Below are 19,593 nucleotides of genomic sequence, written 5' to 3' on the forward strand. Positions count from 1 at the left end.
TTCCTGCCCTTAAATGAGAAATGCCAGTGCTGGAGGAACCGAAGTTATACTGGTTATGTTCTCTCTTGCTGGCTTGCAGGCCCTAAAAGCCATTATTGCCATGGACACAGCAGGAATGGTCCTGGGATGGAGATTCTTTGACCATGCAGCACACCTTGGGGGAGCACTCTTTGGAATGTAAGTTTGAGTCTAACTGATTGCTACACTGCTGTTTCAGATCCTTTTCCTCTCCCGCCTGGAAGGCAGGCAGAGTAAGGCAGGGGCAGGTGGGGTTGGGAGGGCGAGGATCCTCCACACAGTTTGCCTCTCAGCCTTGCCCAGTTTCACCATGTGAGGGGGGCATGAGAATATCAGACCCAGCCCTGCTTCAGTCATTTGTAGAGAGAGACTGGCTGTGCCTTCTCCCTGCCTTTAACCTCAGGTCACCCCCAGCTCCTGACCTGGCACGACTCCCAGCCCCCAGTCTGGGCTGTCATACCCCTTCCCCGCCCGCAGGCCTCCTGTCCCGTCCACAGATGCCACCCTGACCTCCATATCACAGGCTGGGCAAACACACGGAGTGCGCGGAGCTGTGCTCTGCCTGTAGGGAGTGTTTTGCGTCACGCTGCGTGACAGGCCAAGGAGCAGAACCACTGTTACCACTTAGCATCTGTTACGTGGCAGGCACTGCTAGTTACCTTACGTTATACTATTGTTACCTCCATTGATGGGTGGGCTCGGAAGTGCTCTTCCCCAGGTCAAACACCTCTTAAGTAGCAGCAGGCCTGGCTGGTGGGCTCAGTGGCAGAGCGTTGCCCAGCATGTGAACATCCTGGGTTTGATTCCCAGTCAGGGCACACAGGAGAAGTGACCATCTGCTTCCCTTCCCCCTCCTTCTCCCTACTCTCCCTTGCTCCCCTCCCCCTCTCCTGCCACCATGGCTTGATTGGCTCAAGTGCATTGCCCCCACCCCATCCCAGGCACTAAAGAGCTCAGTTGTGAATATGGCCCTAATGGGCAGAGCGTCGGCCCCAGATGGAGGTTGCTGGGTAGATCCCAGTTGGGGCACATATGGGAGTCTGTCTATCTATCTCCCCTCCTCTCACTTGGAAAAACAAGTAAAAAAAGAAAAATAGAGCAGAATTTCAACCCAGATCCAAAGCGCTTCCTCCCCATCATACCATATTGAGTACAATTGCATTGTGGTCCCAAGGTCTTCCACTTGTGCTTTAGACAGTGAGATTTGGTAGTGCTATGTATAGCGTCTCTGCCCCAGAACTTCCTCAGGATTCCTGGAGCCCAGGTGACCACGAGAGTCCCGTTAGCAGTTACCATTTCTTTGATGTGCTGGGTCCCCTGATGGCCTGTCTTTTCTTGTATAAATGTTGCTTTTTGCCCTTGTTTTAACTTTGCTTCATGACAATGGGAAAACTTAATTTTTTTTATTTTTAAAAAAAAGTGGAACAGTTTTGCCCAGTAGGTGGTAGAATTAAATGCCATTATGCCATTTTTAGTTATGATTACAGACTAGCATATGTGAGTTCTAGCTTTAACAGCAGCACATTATAAATAGTAGGAACTGACCTGATATTACTGTATGAGAAACATAAAGACTTATGAAAAAGGGTTGTTTTATGAACTCTAAATTTATCTGGATCCTGCCATGTATACTTAAAGGAGCTTATCCCCAGCAGGTTTTTATTCTTCTGAACTATATAATTAAATGACTTTTCTGCATTCTGAAAATAATTGGATCAAATGCATTTTAAAGTCCAGGATCTGAAAGGCAGAGGAATCCTTTTTCTTTGCTGTTTCTAATTTTAGCATCTTTCATTTACTCTGTTCAGTCATGTCCAGAATGCATCTTTTTCTTTTTTTTTTCTTTGTTTTTTTGCAAGAGAGACAGAGGCAGAAAGGTAGAGAGATGAGAAGCATCAACTTATAGTTGCAGCACTTTAGTTGTTCATTGATTGCTTCTCATGTCCCTTGATGGGGGGGGGGGGGGCTCCAGCCCAGCCAGTGACCTCTTGCTCAAGCCAGCAACTTTGGCCTCAAGCCAGCGACCTTGAGGTTTTGAACCTGGGATCTCAGTGTCCCAGGTGGACGCTCTATCTACTGCACTACCACCTGGTCAGACTCTTCATTTTTTTTTCATTTTTTAAAATATTTTTTTATTGACTTTTTTTAGAGAGAGGAGAGAGAGATAGAGAAAGGGGGGGTAGGAGTGAGAAGCATCTGTATGTGGTAGTTGCTTCTTGGGCAAGCCCAGGGTTTCAAACCAGCACCCTCAGCATTCCAGGTTGATGTTTTATCCACTGCGCTGCCGCAGGTCAGGGTGTTGATTGTTTCTCATACATATCTTGACCAGGGGGCTCAAGCTGAGCCAGTGACCGTGGGCTCGAGCCAGCGACCATGGATCATGTCGATGATCCCACACTCCAGCTGGCTACCCTGTGCTGAAGCTGGCAACCTCAGGGTTTCGAACCTGGGACTTCAGCCCCTCGGGTGCATGCTCTGCCACCACTGGTCAGGCAATTTGCATCTCTTTTAAAATCATTCTTTCTTTCTGTAAGTTTACTGATTTTCTTAATTTTATAAAATTTTAATGATGACTATATTTTTTAGACTAGGATTTTAACTCTTCTTAGTGAATATTAAGATTTAGGTGTAATTCAAACACTTTATAATAAAAAATACATATTCAGAACATTGAAAAATGTTAAATCCTTAAACTGCTATTCTAGCACTAATCTAAGGTAAATAAAGCATTTTTCAGACAGGCGTTTGGGAGATGCAGAGGTCAACAAAATCTGGTCTCTGGCTTGGGACAAGAAATCTGGGACACTATGGCAAAAATAAAGGTTTTAATAATAAAAGTTTTCTCCCTGGCCAGTTAGGTGATTGGTTAAAAGTGTCCTCTACATGCTGAGGTTGTAGGTTCAATCTCCACTCAAGGCACATACCAGAATCAACCAATGAGCCTGGCCTGTGGTGGTGCAGTAGATAGGTTGTCGACCTGGAATGCTGAGGTCAGTAGTTCAACCCTGGGCTTGCCTGGTCAAGGCACATACGAGAAGCAAGAAATGAACAACTAAAGTGCAGCAACTATGAATTCATACTTCTTGCTCCTCCCTTCTCCTCTATGTAAAATTAATTACTAAATTCTTTAAAAAAAAAAAAGTTAAACAAAAAAACGAATGATGGCGTGGCAAATGGAATAAATTGATGTTTCTCTTTCTCCGTCTCTTCCTCCTTCTCTCTCTCAAAATCAATTTTTTAAAAACTTAAGGACCTGGCTGGTTTGCTTAGCAGTAGAGAATCGGCCCAGCATGTGGAAGTCCTGGGTTCGATTCCCAGTTGGCATATAGGAGAAGCGACCATCTGCTTCTCCACCCTTCCCCCCCTCACCTTCCCATAGCCATGGCTTGAAGGTTTGAGCAAGTTGACCCTAGGCACTGAAGATGGCCTCAGGTGTTAAAATAGCTTGGTTGTTGAGCAGCAGAGCAGTGGCCCCAGATGGGCAGAGGATCATCCTGTAGGGAGCTTGCCGAGTGGATCCCTGTTGGGGGGCACATGAAGGAGTCTTGTCTGTCTGTCTGCCTCCCTGCCTCTCACTTAATTAAGTAAATTTTAAAAAATAATAAAAAACTTTCATTAACAGCCATTTCAAATCAATCCCACATCCTTCAGGAAGCCCTCCTAGCCTCCCCAAGCCCAGGAGGGGAGGCCAATGCCCCTGAGTTATTCTTGCAGCCTGTGTTGCCCTTGAGTAGAGCACCTGGTCTTGTAGTACTTGGACCCAGTGTCTTCTCAAAAGCAGGACCTCTCATCTGTCACTCATTCTGTTCCTTAGCCGATAGTACATACCCCCCTAGGCGCTGCATTATGCACAGTGGTTAGAGCGCAGGTGTCAGAGTCAGCTTTGGGTTCTAGTCTCAGTTCTGCTGATTCCTAGTTGTGCAGCCTGAGCAAGTTTGGTTAGTAACCCTCTTGGTGCTTCAGTTTCCTCAGCTATTGCTTCAGGCTGCTTCTCGGAGTTTCTAGCAGGAGAATAGGGATTGGAGCTATGCTTTAAAAGGAGGCAGAATCTGCATCAGCAGATACCCCTTTGTGTAGCCAGGTGGAAAGTGCCAAGGAGCATTTAAACTAGCCATCATCAGCCTGACCTGTGGTGGCGTAGTGGATAGAGCATCGACCTGGAACGCTGAGGTCACCAGTTCGAAACCCTGGGCTTGCCTGGTCAAGGCACTTATGGGAGTTGATGCTTCTTGCTCCTCCCCCTTCTCTCTCTCTCTCTCTCTCTCTCTCTCTCTTTCTTTCTTTTCCCTCTCTAAAATGAGTAAATAAAATAAAAAAAGCAAAAAACTAGCCATCATTAGTAAATTCTACTTGTGAATTTTTTTACCAGGCTCAGAATTGGTCTAATCTGCTGGTGAGTCCTTTAAGCTATTAGTACCTTGGGCAGATTACCTTCTCTCAGGCTTGGTTTCCTCATCTGTAACAGGAAGAGTGATGCTTAATTTGCAGGGCCGTGGGGAATCAAAGTAGTGTGTGTGAAGTGCAGGGGTCACTAGCTCAGCTGGGGCCCCGGGGCAAGGCACGTAGGAGAAGCAGTCAGTGAACAACCTAAGTGCTGCAGCTACGAGTTGGAGCTTCTCATCTCTCTCCCTTCTGTGTGTGTGTGTGTGTGTGTGTGTGTGTGTGTGTGTGTATCTCTCCAAAAATAAAGATGCAAATTAACAGGCATGTAACAGAATTCTTTTGGGCTCAGAGTCAAATTCTGTGGTAAACTTAGAAGAGAAAAAGTATCAGTCGCACATGGTTCTACCCTACTTTGACCTTTTACCTACTCCATATATTAAAGGTGAATCATAAATTTATATCAAATAATCAGCAATTTTAATAGGCTAGATCAGTGGTAGTCAACCTGGTCCCTACCGCCCACTAGTGGGCGTTCCAGCTTTCATGGTGGGCGGTAGCAGAGCAACCAAAGTATAAATAAAAAGATTGATTTAACTATCGTAAGTGGTTTTATAAAGATTTATTCTGCCAAACTTAGCGAAAATCTGACATAAAATACTTGGTAAGTAATTATTATTATATGCTTTAACTTGCTGTAACTGCTTTATAAATTTTATAAAGTAAAGTGACTTCCCTACTTTATAAATCACCATTACTGTAGAACCAGTAGGCGGTTAGAAAATTTTATTAATAGAGATACAAAAGTGGGCGGTAGGTATAAAAAGGTTGACTACCCCAGGCTAGATAGTAAATGACAGTGGCATAATTTTTTTTAAATGTCACTTGTTATCATCATGGTACTTACCATTTGTATGTCATACTAGCTGAATGTCAGGCTTGCTTTGTTTTTCTTTTCCCCAGATGGTATATTACTTATGGTCATGAACTCATTTGGAAGAACAGGGAGCCTCTAGTGAAAATCTGGCATGAAATGAGGACTAATGGCCCCAAAAAAGGAGGTGGCTCTAAGTAACACTGGGGTTGGATGATACTGGTGCATCTGGCCCATGCCACCTGAACACATCGGCCCTGGAGTGACCACAGCTTTGCTCCTGCCTGGAAGACCCCCAGCAGCTAGCTTTCCCGGGATTTTAAACTATGTCCTCAGTACATGTCTTATTAGAAAGTGAACTATGATAACGTTGTGAAATAAAGGTTTATATCTCTAGTTTGTAAACAGAGGGTGTGTGTCTTTTTTGAACAGCACTATTGCTGCCCAGAAATCCTGTTACATTTGATGTAGCTTGAGCCATGAACCTGGCAGGGTACACAGGGAGACCTGATGGAGACTTGCAGGGAAATCTAGGATGTCCCCGGTTTTTGCACATTGGCCTTTTCGCATTTCTGCTAAGCATTTACTCTTCCCTGCCTGCCCTTTTCCTGGGTTGATTAACAGGTAAAAGTTGACTATTTTCTCTCTGACATGGTCTGAAACAACAGCTGCAGTATTTTCTAAATTTTCCCAAGAAAGGTAAATATTTCCTGGCAGTGAGTGACAACACAAAAAGCGATTTTTAGGCTTTTGCATTCTAGGTTAAAATTGTAGCTTAACTGAGACTTGAAGTATCTTGGATAAATTCAGACGAGTCTGAGCCTAACTGCAGCTTACATTTGAAAATGTATGTTCTTTGAATTGAAGCATTTTACCGAAATGGCAGGCTTTGGTCATCGTAATAGCTTCACTTTTGTGGGACTGGCATGCTCTCATGATTGAGAATTATTTCTAGGAAATGCAATATGAGAATGTAAGGTTTTCTTGAGCAGATTTACAGGAGAGTTTATAGTGCTTTAGTGCCTCAAAAGGTTACACCATATCTTGTATCGCACTGGAGAGGAGCGAAGGCCCCAGTGTCCAGGTGCCGGGCACGGAGCACTGGGCGTTATGAAGGCGTGGGAGTCACACCCGCTTCACTGTGTTGACAGCTGAATGGTAGCATGTCCCCAGAACATACGAATTGTCCAGGATTTGGCATTTCTTCAAATCCTTTCACTAGACTCTTCTCTAGTGGGAAGTGCCAGTTATTCTGACCAGGCAGAGGATTCTGTTCTAAACCTGTGTCCCTTCCAGGGAGAGGACTTTTTTAACCCAGCTCTCATTTTGCCAGTAGGTAGCCAGGGCAGTCATTTGTGGGACCTGCCTGTCATACTGCTGTGCTTCGACATTTTTAAATACCTGATGCTAACAACTTTGCGACACACAGATGAGGCAAGAAATGCTTTTCAGAGATGGGATAGGGGCTGTCACATGGATATTTCATATGGAGTTCAAAATGTCCTGCCAGGGGCAGACCAGGACAACAGTTTAGCAGACATGTTTGTTTTCCCTGCTTTGTGGTTAGATTGAGGAGCACTTAGAAGATCAAGTCCCTAAAGCACTTCTTTGCCTGTTACCTCCTTCCTTGGAGCAGCCAAGGTCCCACTTTTCCCTGAGGCCTTGGAGGTCAGTGCCCAGCTCTGAAAGCACAAGCTTTACTTACTGTCCACAGCTGTGGTAACTAGTGGGTTCTAACATGGATCTCCCTGGTCTGGCCCCTCCTGCCTCTGGCTGGAGCCTATTCATTCCCACCCACTGGACGCTGTATTCCCACCGGGGATTGCCTCCCGCCCTCCAGTGTGAGTCCAGTCTCCCAGACCCCTTTCACTGCTCCTGGCTTTATCATGTCAAAGGCACGAGACATTGTTCCAAGCATACAGTAAGTCCCCTTTGTTTGATGAAGAAGTAAACACATTAAGAGCTGCGCTTTTTTTTTCCCCTATAGGAGTGATTTAGTCACCAAATCTATACTGCTTACAAAAATTTGGGGATATTTCAAAATCATACAAAACGATTAAAAAAAAGCATTTGACTTTGTTTTATTAAACAAGAACATCAGAAAAGCAAATGACAAGTCAAAGAAAGTTGTTTGATTATGCAAATGAGATGCAAAACCAACTTCATTGGTGAAAATGCACTATAGAAAAGACAAAATACTGGAGTATCTGCACGTTACCTGATCCCCTAATTTTTGTGTGCAGTTTTAGGTGGCTAACATCAGGGCCCTGGTAGTGAGGTCACACAAAGGCAACTTGCTCCATCTGGAGAGCATCTGAATATCCCAGTGTCTTCACAGTGCACTCCTCTCCAGGAGCCTCTGGCCAGGGCAGGCACTGTGTCCTTTGCTGTGACTTCACGGCTAAGACAGTGGTTGGGAAGAGGGTCCTGTTTGTGCAAATACAGCCCGCGCTGTATTTGCAGCCCTTTCTGAGGTTCAACACCTTGGATACCATCCAAGTATATGCTTTAAATGGAACTGTGGATGATACCATCCAAGTATATGCTTTAAATGGAACTGTGGATGAGTGCTGTTTCATTAGTGGTTTTAGTGTAATTGGTCTGCAGTGAGCACCCAGGCTATGTGTCAAACATTCAGGAAACATTTGATTGTAGCCAGGAAGCTGTTTCTGGTACTGGACTTGCATGCTAGACTGACTTGGAGGGCTACCAAATTTAGCTTTAAAATAAAACAAGAATGTAGGCCCAAGAGGGAAGGGAACATTTGTACTATAGTGGCCAAAGATTTGTGACAGTTTTATAAACAAAAGCCTTTGACTATGCTTTAAAATTAGGGATTTTAGAGCCCCCAGAAAGGTCAGTGAGGGCTAATACCAGTTCTCAATGAAAACTGGAGTGATTGTCACAAATTTAGCACTTCAGGCAAATAGTTGGGTGACTCACAGGCAGATTCAAACATGTGTTCTCTGGAAAGAATCGCCCCCAGTTTTCTCTGGGACCCCCACCCCCATCGCTGCACCTCTGAGCGCCTGCCCCCGCGGTGCAGCTTGTAAGTGCGGCAGCCACCCGCGGTCCCTGAGACAAACGCCCCCGCGGAGCCGTGCTGTCACTAGTGCTAGCTCAGGGCGATCCACAAGGAACTGTCAGCATCCGACCCTCGCCCTTTGCGGAGCCAGCCCTAATTTATAAGATAATATTTAGGAAATTTTGTATTAAATCATGCAACATTCTAAAAGTTGGACAATTGTCAATGCCTCCAGGCGGTTTCGTCTCCTCCGGCCCCCCCCCCCCCCCCCCCCCCCCCCCCCCGTCCCCATCCCCATCCCCGCTTCTGCGCCCTTCCAGTCGCGCGCTCCTGCCCGGCTCGCGCCTCGCTCCAGCTGTGCACACGCGGGTCCCAGTCCCACCTCCCCGGGCTGTCACTGAGTCTTCCCACCTCTCATATAGCCACCCCCAGCCAAGGGGCAGTGCTGCGGCGGTGCGGGGAGGACCGCGGGGGCGGGGCCGCTGGGCGGGGGCGGGGCGGTCCGAGCGCGGGGAGCGGAGCGGCGGGCGCGGGGTCGCTATGGCGTGGCCCTGCATCAGCCGCCTCTGCTGCCTGGCGCGGCGCTGGAACCAGCTGGACCGCTCCGATGTGGCGGTGCCGTTGACCCTGCACAACTACTCGGACCTCGAGAGCGAGGAGCCGGGCCCTGGCGGTGCCACCTCGCGCGCGGGCGCGTGCCCCGCAGGAGTCCGGGACCCCGGTCGGGACGTGCTGCTCACTCAGTACCAGCGGGACTTTGGCGCGTGGCCCGCGCCTGTGGGGCCCAGAGATGCGACGCAGGGCCGCCGGCTGGGGGCAGGAGGCCGCAGGGGCAAGTCTTCCGCACCCATAGGCCGGGGGATCTACGTGCTCCCCATCGGCGATGCGGACACGGCTGCAGCGGCGACCACGTCGTACAGGTATGGGGCCGCGGCGTGGGAGCGCGCCGTGTCCAGACCCCGTGGGCGGAGGCAATTGGGGCCGGGAGCTGTGAGGACCAGGGTGGGTAGGGGAGTGGGGGCGCCGGGATCCCCCATTTCACACGACTTCAAGAGCGGCAGGCAGCCTGGGAGGTCATCCCCTTTGGTCCCTGGGCGCGGCAGGCGTTTCCTTCGCTGCTCCCTGACCAGCCTCAAGAGTGAATGAGCAAGCGCCTCCGCTGACGGGGAGCTCACTACCTCACTCCCAGCCCGCACCCATTTGGGCTGCACTGCCAGAAAGTCCTGCCTTCGATTAAGTTAAAATCTATTTCCCTTTAACTACTACCAGGTGGGTCCAGCCGTAAGAGAGGTGCGCGCAGGCAGATGGACTGAGCTCCCTCTGGCCAGTGCCCTCTGTGGAGTGGTTGGTGGTGAGGCCCAAGCAGGGGCCGAGTGGGTGATCCCCCTTGGGATCCCACTGAGGGCGGCTGACTTGGCTTTCATTGAGGACAGGTCTGTGGGTCCTCCCCACGCACACCCACTCCCAGCTCGGCCCCTGGACACCAAAGGGCTTTCTCCCTCCTTTCTTTCATTACAAAAGTCATACATACTTACTGTAGAAAAATGGGAAATTACAGAAATAACCCCACCACAACCTGGTAGTTATTTCTAATCCCTAACATTCATTTGAATGCATGTTCATTTATAATTACATATTACAGGGTTAGCTTCTTACTGGACGTGTTGTGGAGGTCTGTCTGTCCATGTTACTAGATATCCTTCTACAACATGGCTTTTTAATAGATGTGCAATATTGTTTCCTATGGATATGCATTTATCTATCTACCTACCCAAATACCATTAATCTACTTTCATGCCATTGAATATTTAGTGTTTCTAATCCGTTCCTTTGATCCAATTACTTCACTTCCAGGAATTTTCCCTATGTAGGAGGGAGCTAAGAAATACAAGGGCTTTTGCAACATTGCACAGAAGATGGAAACAACACCCCCCCAAGCGCCCCCCAGTCCTGCTGAAGGAGGGGGCTCGTTAATTATAGCTCCACCATAGGATGGGCTACTGGGAAGCCCAGAATGTACTGGTAACAGAAGCTCTTCAGTAGGTCCATGTTAGACCGGCAAGATGCAAAACAGCATGCCTGCTACTATTTGCATTTTCTTTTCTTTTTCTTTTCTTTTTTGAGAGAAGGGGTAGGAAGAGAGAGAGACAAGAACATCAACTGCTTCTGTATGTGCCCTGACGGGAATTGAACCGGCAACCTCCATGCTCTGGGATACTCCAACCAACCCAACTATCTGGCCAGGGTTTAATTTATCTGATTTAAAAAAAAAAAGAGGAAAGGAGAGGGAAGGGAGAAGGGAAGCATTTGTTGTACCACTCGGTTGTGTATTTTATTTATTTATTTATTTGTTTGTTTTTGCATTTTTCCAAAGTTAGAAGCCGGGAGGCAGTCAGACAGACTCCCGCATGCGTCCCACCGGGATCCACTGGGCATGCCCACCAGGGGGCGATGCTCTGCCCATCTGGGGCGTCGCTCTGTTACAACCAGAGCCATTCTAGCGCCTGAGGCAGAGGTCATGGAGTCACCCCCAGCGCCCAGGCAAACTTTGCTCCAATGGAGCCTTGGCTGCGGGAGGGGAAGAGAGAGACAAAGGAGAGGGGGAGGGGTGGAGAAGCAGATGGGTGCTTCTCCTGTGTGCCCTGGCCGGGAATCGAACCCGGGACTTCTGCACGCCAGGCCAACGCTCTACCACTGAGCCAACCGGCCAGGGCCTTCAGTTGTGCATTTTTTGTTTGCTTCCCATGTGTGTCCTGACTGGGGATTGAACCTGCAACCTTGTTTCAGGAGGACAATCTTAACCAACTGAGCTAACCATCAGGGCTATTTGCATTTTCAAAAGAGGTATTGATATACACACATCTGCTCGAATAAGCATAGGATATCTGGATGGATGGGAAACTTTGTGAGGAGGATGGATGCTGCCAGAGAAGGATGGAGACGAGTGACTTTTCACTTTACTCTGTCTCTTGAACTATCGGTTTTTTGTTTTGTTTTGTTGTTTTTTTAAACAGCCAGACCAGTGCTGGCACGCTGGATAGAGTGTCGACCTGGGATGCTGAAGTCCCAGGTTTGAAACCCCAGGGTCGCTGAGCATGAGCTCATCTAGCTTGAGCACAGGCTTGCTGGCTTGAGCATGGCAACATGATCCCAGGGTCGCTGGCTGGAGTGTAAAGATTGCTGGCTTGAGCCCAAGGTTGCTGGCTTGAGCACGGGGTCACTCAACTCGAGCTCCCACCCACCCAAGGCAGGTATGAGAAGCAATCGATGAACATCTAAAGTGACGCAACTACAAGTTGATTTTTCTCACCTCTCCCTTCCTGTCTCAAAAACAACAACAAACAGGTACAGGTGTCAGGGCACATACAAGAGTCAGCCAGTGAGTGGAGAGGTAGGTGCGTAGTGGGTTGATGTTTCTCTCTCCATTCCTCTCACCATAAAAGTCAATAAAAAAAGATCCAGAATGTCTAAAAAAATAAAGTCTTTTTAAGAGAAAAAGATAACTTCTGTGATAAGCATCCTTATCTAAATCTTTGCTCCTACCATAATTTAGTATAAATTCCCACCTGTGGAATTAAAGGGGTAAACAGGTGAACTTTCCACTTCAGTTTTATTTTTGAATCAACTGTATTAAGGGTTTTTTTGTTTGTTTGTTTGTTTGTTTTTTACAGAGACAGAGTCAGAGAGAGGGATAGATAGGGACAGACAGATAGGAATGAAGAGAGATGAGACGCATCAATCATCAGTTTTTCGTTGCGACACCTTAGTTGTTCATTGATTGCTTTCTTATATGTGCCTTGACCGTGGGGCTACAGAAGACCGAGTAACCCCTTGCTCAAGCCAGCTCAAGCCTTGGGTCCAAGCTGGTGAGCTCTTGCTCAAACCAGATGAGCCCACGTTCAAGCTGGCGACCTCAGTCTCGAACCTGGGTCCTCCACATCCCTGTTCGACGCTCTATCCTCTGCGCCGCTGTCTGATCAGGCAGGTATAATTTTTATATAGTAAAATTCATCCATTTATTATCAAGACATGTAAAACAGCCCTGGCCAGGTGGCTTAGTTGGTTAGAGCATCTTCCTGATATGCTAACATTGTGGGTTCAATTCCCTGGTCAGGGCACATAGAAGAGTCAACCAATGAAAGTATGAGTAAAGTGGAGCAGTGGGTCAATGTTTTATTTTTTTCTCTCCCTATATCTCTAAAATCAGTAAATAAAACAAAACAAAACGACACGTAGAACATTCCGTCTCCCCAGAAGCTTCTTCACGGGCCTGCAGTTTTTCAGAACTTGATGCTGAGGGAGGGTGGTTGTTGCAGGGCAGTTGTGGCCACATGATCTCAGCTTGAGAATGTCGGGGGCGGGGCCAAAGGTGGTGGGTTCTGACTGCTGCGCATGGGCCCCGAGCCAGCTGGAGGGCCTGACCGGTGAGGTCTGGGAGGCCAGAGGTCCGGGCTGTGCAATGTCCCCACAGGGCTGATGCTCCAGGTGCCACGAGCAGGACAAGGGGAGATGCTTGCAGGGAGCAGCTTCAGCTCAAGGAAGGAAGTCCTTTCTAATAATCAGAACTGACTGCGGATGGAGCAGCTGCCTTGCGTGTTATGAACTGCTAGCTGACATGTTCACACAGAGGCTGGGCTTTTAGAAACAGTCCCTCACCTGTGCTGAGCAGATGGCAGCTGAACGTCCTGCTGGGTCCTCCCTGCTCCAGTGATACCATGGGCACTAGTTATCACTCTGCTTAGCATCTACTGGGCACCAGCTCAGGACTTCCCACCAGGATCTCCCGGGCCTCACAGCAATCCTCTAGAATCGGTTCAGTTCTCGCTGTCCCCATTCTGCCAGGGAGGAACCTGACCGGTTGGTACAAGGTTCCACAGAGTAGCTGGGGGGTCCCAAGTGTGTCTCGCCTCAGAGACCAAATCTGTGCCCAGTGGCTCCTAAATGCTGCCTCCTCTGAGTCACTTGGTTTCTTAAACAGCGTCCTGCAGTGGTGGCCTCACTTCCTCGTGGATAAACCTGGTAGGTCACTGGCCTCTCTGCCCCTCTCATCTGTGAAGCAGAAATAACACGAACTTGGCTGCCTGTCCCCCCCCCCCCCCAGACACAGGATCACTGCTGAACCTGGCTCCCAGCACCAGGCCAGCGGCCTCTGGGACCCGCCACCTCCTAGCTCGAGAGCCAGGCACGAGCAAGCCTTCCTTCCTGCAAGATGCGCCTAAGTGAACTGTTCCTCAAAGATGTCAGAGTAGTCATAGCCATTTCACCCAGCAGGTCCGGCCCGGCCCCCATTGGGAACTGCCCTGCCTCACATGCTTGGCCAGGTGGGCACAGTGGGTTGGCCCACAGGCAGCCCGGTGCCCTCCTGAGGAGCTCCTCTCGGAGCCTCCTCTCCAGAACTCTGCGCCTGCTGGTCCGCACCTTGGCCCAGGTTCTAGCCCTCCCAGCTTCTAGAAGAGCTCCTTGCGCAGTCATCTCCCTCTTTCTTCCCTTCCTGGCGAGTCAGCGGAGGGGCCAACTGCTAGAAGTACCACAGGACTTGACTCCTACTTTTCCAAGGGCCCAACATGAAGGCTCACAGCTTTGTGCATGTGATGTAGTAGCCTCACTTTTCAGCAGAGGAAATGAAGACTCAGAAATTAAGGGATTTGTCTGAAGCCACGCTGGACTGAGAACCAGGCCTCCGGATCCTGGGTCCTGGGCTCTCTGAGTTGCCCTGGGCGGCCCCCTGCCTCTCAGTCGGAGGGATTAAGCCCTCAGGGCCCAGCTGAGGCCCCCGTGAGGTGGACAATGGTAGAACCTGTGTGGTTAGGGGAGGCACAGTGGCTTTGGCTAGTCCTCCATCTTACTATCTTTTTGGTCAGTTTTGAGTGTGCCTTCCTCTCCTGCAGTCACTAGGTCCTGCTGATTGCTGTTGGGTCCTCTCTGTGTCCCTGCTCCGGCCCCCTTACCTGGGCCCTGGCCCCAGCCCTGTCCCAGGAGCAGCCGGCCACAGGCACCCCTCCAGCCCAGCTCTGGTTGCTTCTTGCTCTGGGGTCCCCACAGCCACCCTGGGGCAGCAGCTTGGGATGCCAAGCCCAAGGCCCAACTCAGTTTGGGAACAGGTCACACTCAGGGGAGGACACGCTTCCCCAGGAGAGTCCGAGCAGCAGATGGCTCAGGCAGCCGGTCCTCGGAGCCGTGCAGCTTCAGAGCACAAAGGTTCTGAGGGCCCGGCCAGCTCTCCTCCTGGCACCCGAGTGCTGACCACAGACACAGCTGCTCCCTGCACATGCAGCCCGCCGGGCGGGCCCAGCTGCGCCGCGCTAAGGAGAAAAGGCGGCTTTGTTGAGCTCGGGGCCTGAATGCTGGCCAGGGCTGTGGGTGGGAAGAGACAGGAGTGGACCCAGTCCCCATGTGCGTGTGCTCTGGCCAGCTAGACACTTTTCCATAGAACATGGCTTCGGCCAGGGGCTCCTGTGGACAGTTTTGTTATTGTTCAGAGGATTTGAGGAATTGTCTTCATCAAAAGACTGCTCTTCCGGAGACACGGAGCAAGCGGTGCGAGCCCTGTCACTTCCTTGCAGGGAGCGGGCTCTGCCGGTTGCGCCACCTCCCTGCACCTGCTCAGGGCAGAGCCTCGCAGGAAAGCCAGAGCACCGTGCAGGCTGTGTGATGGTCACTTTGATTTATTCTCTTTTGCAGGAGTTAATAAGATAAATTACTAAAAACTAAACATAACATTGAACCTGTTTTCCTGGGTACGAAGGATTTGGCTGTGCTGGGTGCTCTCCTGGGCACCTCCTCTGGACATAGGGCCAGCGGTGACCCAAGCCGGAGTGAGCAGCCTTCACTGGTGCTAGGCTCCTGAAGCCCCTTGAACGTGGCCTGGAGATGATACAGAGAAGCACTGGGTGGGAGCGCTGGGAGTAGCTTTGTGCCATAGGACCAACACACAGCAGCTTTGGGCCGTGTAAGGTCCACATGCTGACTGAGCTCTTTTCTAACTCGCTGTGCAGCCCGAGCCAGTTGCTCCTCTGTAACACGGGAGGGAAGTTTGCGCTGCTACTTCCTTCAGGCATCAGGCACAGCTGGGCTGGCTGTGGCAGGTGGGCTAGACGCGCCTCTCCCCTGGCCGCACTTGGGGAGTTCGCTTCCTCTGCTGGTTCGTGTTTGTGAGGAGAAAGGAGCTCCTGGAGCCGAAGCCAGGTCTCAGCAGTGGGAACGGCCAGGAATGCTCCGAGAAGGCCAGGAATGCTCTGAGAAGTGCGGGGCAAGGGCAGTGTTCCCTGCAGGGGCAGGGCAGGGGTGGCTGACCTTGAGCAAGGTTGTGACCTTCTGTCCCAGACAGGAATTCCAGGCCTGGACTGGAGTGAAGCCATCAAGATCCACAAAGGCAAAACCCACCCCAGTTATCACGACCCACAGCTCCAGATGGGACGGCAGCCCTGGGGCCGGCTTCCAGGTCAGCCCGAAGTGGGTGCTGCAGGGCAGAGGGCGGGCACCTGGCTCACGGGGGCATGGGAACAGGCCTCTTTTATTTTTTCCAGAAGAGGGACTAGGAGTCAGATTTAAAGGTGTCAAATGGCATTATGGCTGGGGCACCCAACTGCCTCTCAATAAACAAAACCAAGTTCCTTCTTTGTCGTGGGGCATGTCCCCTAGTGCTGGCTTCTCTGGTGAGCAGGGTGCCTCTTTCCCTCCTAAGTCTCCATCTTAGCCTTGGCCACTGGCAGCAGTGACAGGCATTTGTGTAAGAGAAGACAGAAGGGAGGTGGGAGCTATTCAGCTTCAGGAAGCTGATCCCACAAAAAGGAGGCTTCGGGGAGCAGAATGGAAGGTCCATGTGCCATGTGTGTCCTACTAATGCAGTGACCTGCCCACCGCTGACACGTTCCCCACGGACCCTTAGGTTAGCAGTCTTCACTCTTGGAGGACAAAGCGAAGGTTGGGAGGAGGGAATTATTTTCCTGGAGCTGGGGGAGGGGCAAAGTGAAGGAAGATGCCCACTGATAATGTGGCCCATTCCTCTTGTCAGGTCCCTGAGGTGAGGAAGAAGTTCACTCCTAACCCCTCAGCCATCTTTCAGGCTTCAGCTCCCCGGATCCTCAACGTGTGACTGCCCACGGAGCGGAGTGCAGACTGGGTGAGATCTCGGAGCCGCCAGCCCCCGCTGTCCGAGGGGAGGGTCCTGCTTCCTCACCCTGGGGCACCAGGCCTGGCACAGAGCAGAGGCACAGATGGACACGGCACCGCCAGCTCAGCCCTGGACCTCAGCCACCCTCTGCTTCCTCAGGAAGAGTGTGGAGGCTTCTGATCTTTTATAAAATTGCCTCTTTGAGCCACCCTTCAGCTTTAAATCTGAAGAACTTGAGGATCAATTCTGCTATGAACTGAATTGGTCCAGAGTCTGAGGCATATGGACACAACAGACCCCTGAAAGGAGCAGTCATGGTCACCTTGTTTTCCCAGGCCGCATGATAATTTTATAACCTGTCGTAACCCAAGGTGATGTCCTTGGGTTTTCCTACAAATGGCTTCAAATGTTTAAGTTGTAGAAGATACCTTAGGTTATCACCTGCATGTGATTCGAAACAACCAGGAAGTTTCCAAAAAAACCCATTATCAGTCACAGGGTGTCAATTTCAAAGACATATCTTCTTTATGGCCCGGATGACCCTTATGTTTTAACAAAGCATTTCTTGGGATGAGTGCTTGAAGAATTGAATGAATAAATGCCAATTACCTTGTGGAATGTTTTTGAGCCCACATTTTATTACTAATTCCAAGTTTTTTTCTTTAACATACTGATAACTAGAAGGGAACTATACCATCTACACCAGGGGTCCCCAAACTTTTTACACAGGGGGCCAGTTCACTATCCCTCAGACCGTTGGAGGGCCGGACTATAAAAAAACTATGAACAAATCCCTATGCACACTGCACATATCTTATTTTAAAGTAGAAAAACAAAATGGGAACAAATACAATATTTAAAATAAAGAACAAGTAAATTTAAATCAACAAACTGACCAGTATTTCAATGGGAACTATGCTCCTCGGATAAATGGCCTCAGGGGGCCACATGCGGCTCACGTGCTGGGCCGTAGTGTGGGGACCTCTGATCTACACTAAGAATTGGGAGCTTTTCTTTTTTAAAGAAGACTGCAGCATCAGCCTCACTCCCTCAAAGACCTCAGATCATCATCCTCACCAGTGGTTTTCAACCTTTTTACACTGGGAACTGGTGAAAACAGATTTATTTCAGGGACCATTAAGGCAGAAATCACCTTGATCATAAGTGAATTTGACGAAGATCGCTGGCTCTATAACCTTCATGCATCAGGGCGGCTAACTCCTTCTCAGAGAGCGGGTGAAAACCCTCTCTACAGCAACCCTCACTCCCAAGCCCGCCCTGCTCCAGCGACGGCGCGCGCTGCCTGTGGAGGAAGTTCATTTCGTCTTTGGAAAGCTCTTTCTCTGTAAATTCCATCCAGTGTGGCCACGGCCGGGGGGGGGGGGTCTGGTCCCCTCTGCACAGCAACCCTTCAGACACAGGCAGGAGGACGCCCGTCATGAAGATCAGAGGCACGGTCGGCCAGTCGTGGTAAGGAAACTCAAGGGGCTCCCTTGGGAGCTTCATCCCTCTCCAGCCCATGAGTGGCTCTAGTCAGGAGCTCTTGCTGAGGCCACAAGAGGTGGCACTTGGGTCTGAGACCCACCCGAGTGGAGGCAGGGCTGTTTCCAGCTCAGGCTCCGAGGGCGACAGACACTCGGAGGGGCCAGCTCTGGCAGGCTCGGCCCTTCCCCTCACCCCAGCAAAAAAAAAAAGGGTTGGAGAATCATTTTAAAGGGAAAACCAAAAGCATATGCCGACACAGAGGGTTCTGTTGTTTCACACTTCACTGGTTTGCATGTTAGATGTTTCTAAAAGAGAGACTGCCGGCAGAGCACTGTGGGAAGTGACGAGCTCAGATTTTACTAAAACGCGCCATTTCAATTTGTTGTTTATTTCTTTAATTATAAACGAGCACCTTCTGCGACTTCCTTCAGCCTCCCCACGATAATAAGGACTTTAATGTCTGCCGAGTGCTGCTGGTTTCCCTGTAGGTTTGTCAAGCCTGAGAGCCCTCGCTTTGGGCTGCGGTCCACACCAGTGTTATATGCAGTCTTTCACAAAAACTACCAAACTCGCCTGTCACAGTTACCCCCCATTGTCAGGACTCTAGGGTAAAACGGCTGTCTTTGAAGGTAGTCTTGGGCGCAGATCAGCTAGTGACTTCTCCACTCACTAGCTGTGAGCAGTAAGCCTTCGTCTTCTTGTCTGCAAAACGAGGCTAATCCCCCTGCCTTGCTCGAGTCCGTGCGCATGTGCAGTGCTGAGCACAGTGAGCACCGGCAGGGCAGAGCGCAGCTGCTGTGATGACGCTTCCCCGCCCAGCACCCTGTCCCCGCCCCAGGGGGCGGCTGTTCTGAGGCACAGCTCTGACAGCCCCTCTCACTAGACCCTGTCTGTCACACCGTCCAGGGGACAGTGCCCCCCAACCCCCAGAGCCTTCTTTTGCCACTGGGTCTGCTGTACCTGGTGGGGATAAGGTGGGCCTGCCCCTTCCTGGCATACTTGCATGTCCAAGAACCTTTCTGGATTTCACTAGAACAGAAGGCTTTTCAAACACCCCAACCTGATAACCACCCTTACTAGACAGACTTCATTATTAGGAGATCTGGATTCTGAAGAAGTCTTCCCCTTACTCACTCTAGGTCCTAGTTAAGGCACATTGTGTTACTAGGGTGGCTTTAAGAAGCAACTGCGACAACAGTCTCTACTATGAGGTCCCAACCTGTGTCCCACACATGTACTGTACGCTGACAAAGATGGAAGGAAATGCACTATGGCGGTTACCCTAAGATGGGAATTTATGGGCCCCGGCCGGTTGGCTCAGCAGTAGAGTATCGACCCGGCGTGTGGAAGTCCCAGGTTCGATTCCCAGTCAGGGCACACAGGAGAAGCGCCCATCTGCTTCTCCACCCTTCCGCTCTTCCTCTCTCTCTCTTCCCTTCCCACAGCTATGGCTCAAAAAGTTTGAGCACATTGGCACTGGGCACTGAGGATGGCTCCATGGCCTCACCTCAGGTGCTTGGTTACCAAGCAACAAAGCAATGGTCCCAGATGGGCGGAGCATCACCCCCTAGTGGGCTTGCTGACTGGATCCTGGTCAGGGTGCATGTGGGAGTCTATCTCTGTTGCCCCTCCTCTCACTTAATAAAAATAAATAAATAAAAGGGGATTTACAGGTAATTTTAAATTTTTTACACTTTA

General features: G+C 50.0%; 2 protein-coding genes across 8 annotated transcripts in view; both read left to right on the plus strand.

Annotated features, from left to right (window-relative positions):
- Positions 1-5,677, plus strand: part of PARL (presenilin associated rhomboid like) — a 45,699-nt gene extending 40,022 nt beyond the window's left edge. For 3 of the 6 annotated variants that reach the window (XM_066241363.1, XM_066241364.1, XM_066241368.1), the window contains exons 9-10: positions 80-177; positions 5,362-5,677. In XM_066241363.1, the coding sequence (XP_066097460.1) occupies positions 80-177; positions 5,362-5,473 (210 nt within the window). In that variant the 3' untranslated portion in view covers positions 5,474-5,677. Of the gene's footprint in view, positions 1-79; positions 178-2,347; positions 2,385-5,335 lie in introns of those variants that run through there. The other 3 variants (XM_066241365.1, XM_066241369.1, XM_066241367.1) reach the window with 3 other exon arrangements.
- Positions 5,678-8,813: 3,136 nt separating this feature from the next.
- On the plus strand, positions 8,814-19,567 carry MAP6D1 (MAP6 domain containing 1). Of its 2 annotated transcripts, none has more exons than XM_066241370.1 (3): positions 8,814-9,217; positions 15,621-15,738; positions 16,312-19,567. In XM_066241370.1, the coding sequence occupies exons 1-3, from the start codon at positions 8,838-8,840 to the stop codon at positions 16,390-16,392; spliced, it is 579 nt and encodes a 192-aa protein (XP_066097467.1). In that variant the 5' UTR covers positions 8,814-8,837; the 3' UTR covers positions 16,393-19,567. The 2 variants fall into 2 exon arrangements, with proteins under 2 accessions (XP_066097467.1, XP_066097468.1); XM_066241371.1 differs by having other exon boundaries at positions 16,363-19,567.
- The last annotated feature ends 26 nt before the right edge of the window (positions 19,568-19,593 follow it).

This window comes from Saccopteryx bilineata, chromosome 8, assembly GCF_036850765.1.
Source record: "Saccopteryx bilineata isolate mSacBil1 chromosome 8, mSacBil1_pri_phased_curated, whole genome shotgun sequence".
Taxonomy (NCBI): domain Eukaryota; kingdom Metazoa; phylum Chordata; class Mammalia; order Chiroptera; family Emballonuridae; genus Saccopteryx; species Saccopteryx bilineata.

What these genes read in the sequence shown, in the direction of transcription:
- MAP6D1 (XM_066241370.1), top strand. Translation starts at nt 8,838, where the DNA reads ATGGCGTGGCCCTGCATCAGCCGCCTCTGCTGCCTGGCGCGGCGCTGG. An exon ending in GCGGCGACCACGTCGTACAG is followed by an intron (nt 9,218 to 15,620) that starts GTATGGGGCCGC and finishes CTTCTGTCCCAG; the next exon opens with ACAGGAATTCCAGGCCTGGA. An exon ending in GCCCTGGGGCCGGCTTCCAG is followed by an intron (nt 15,739 to 16,311) that starts GTCAGCCCGAAG and finishes TCCTCTTGTCAG; the next exon opens with GTCCCTGAGGTGAGGAAGAA.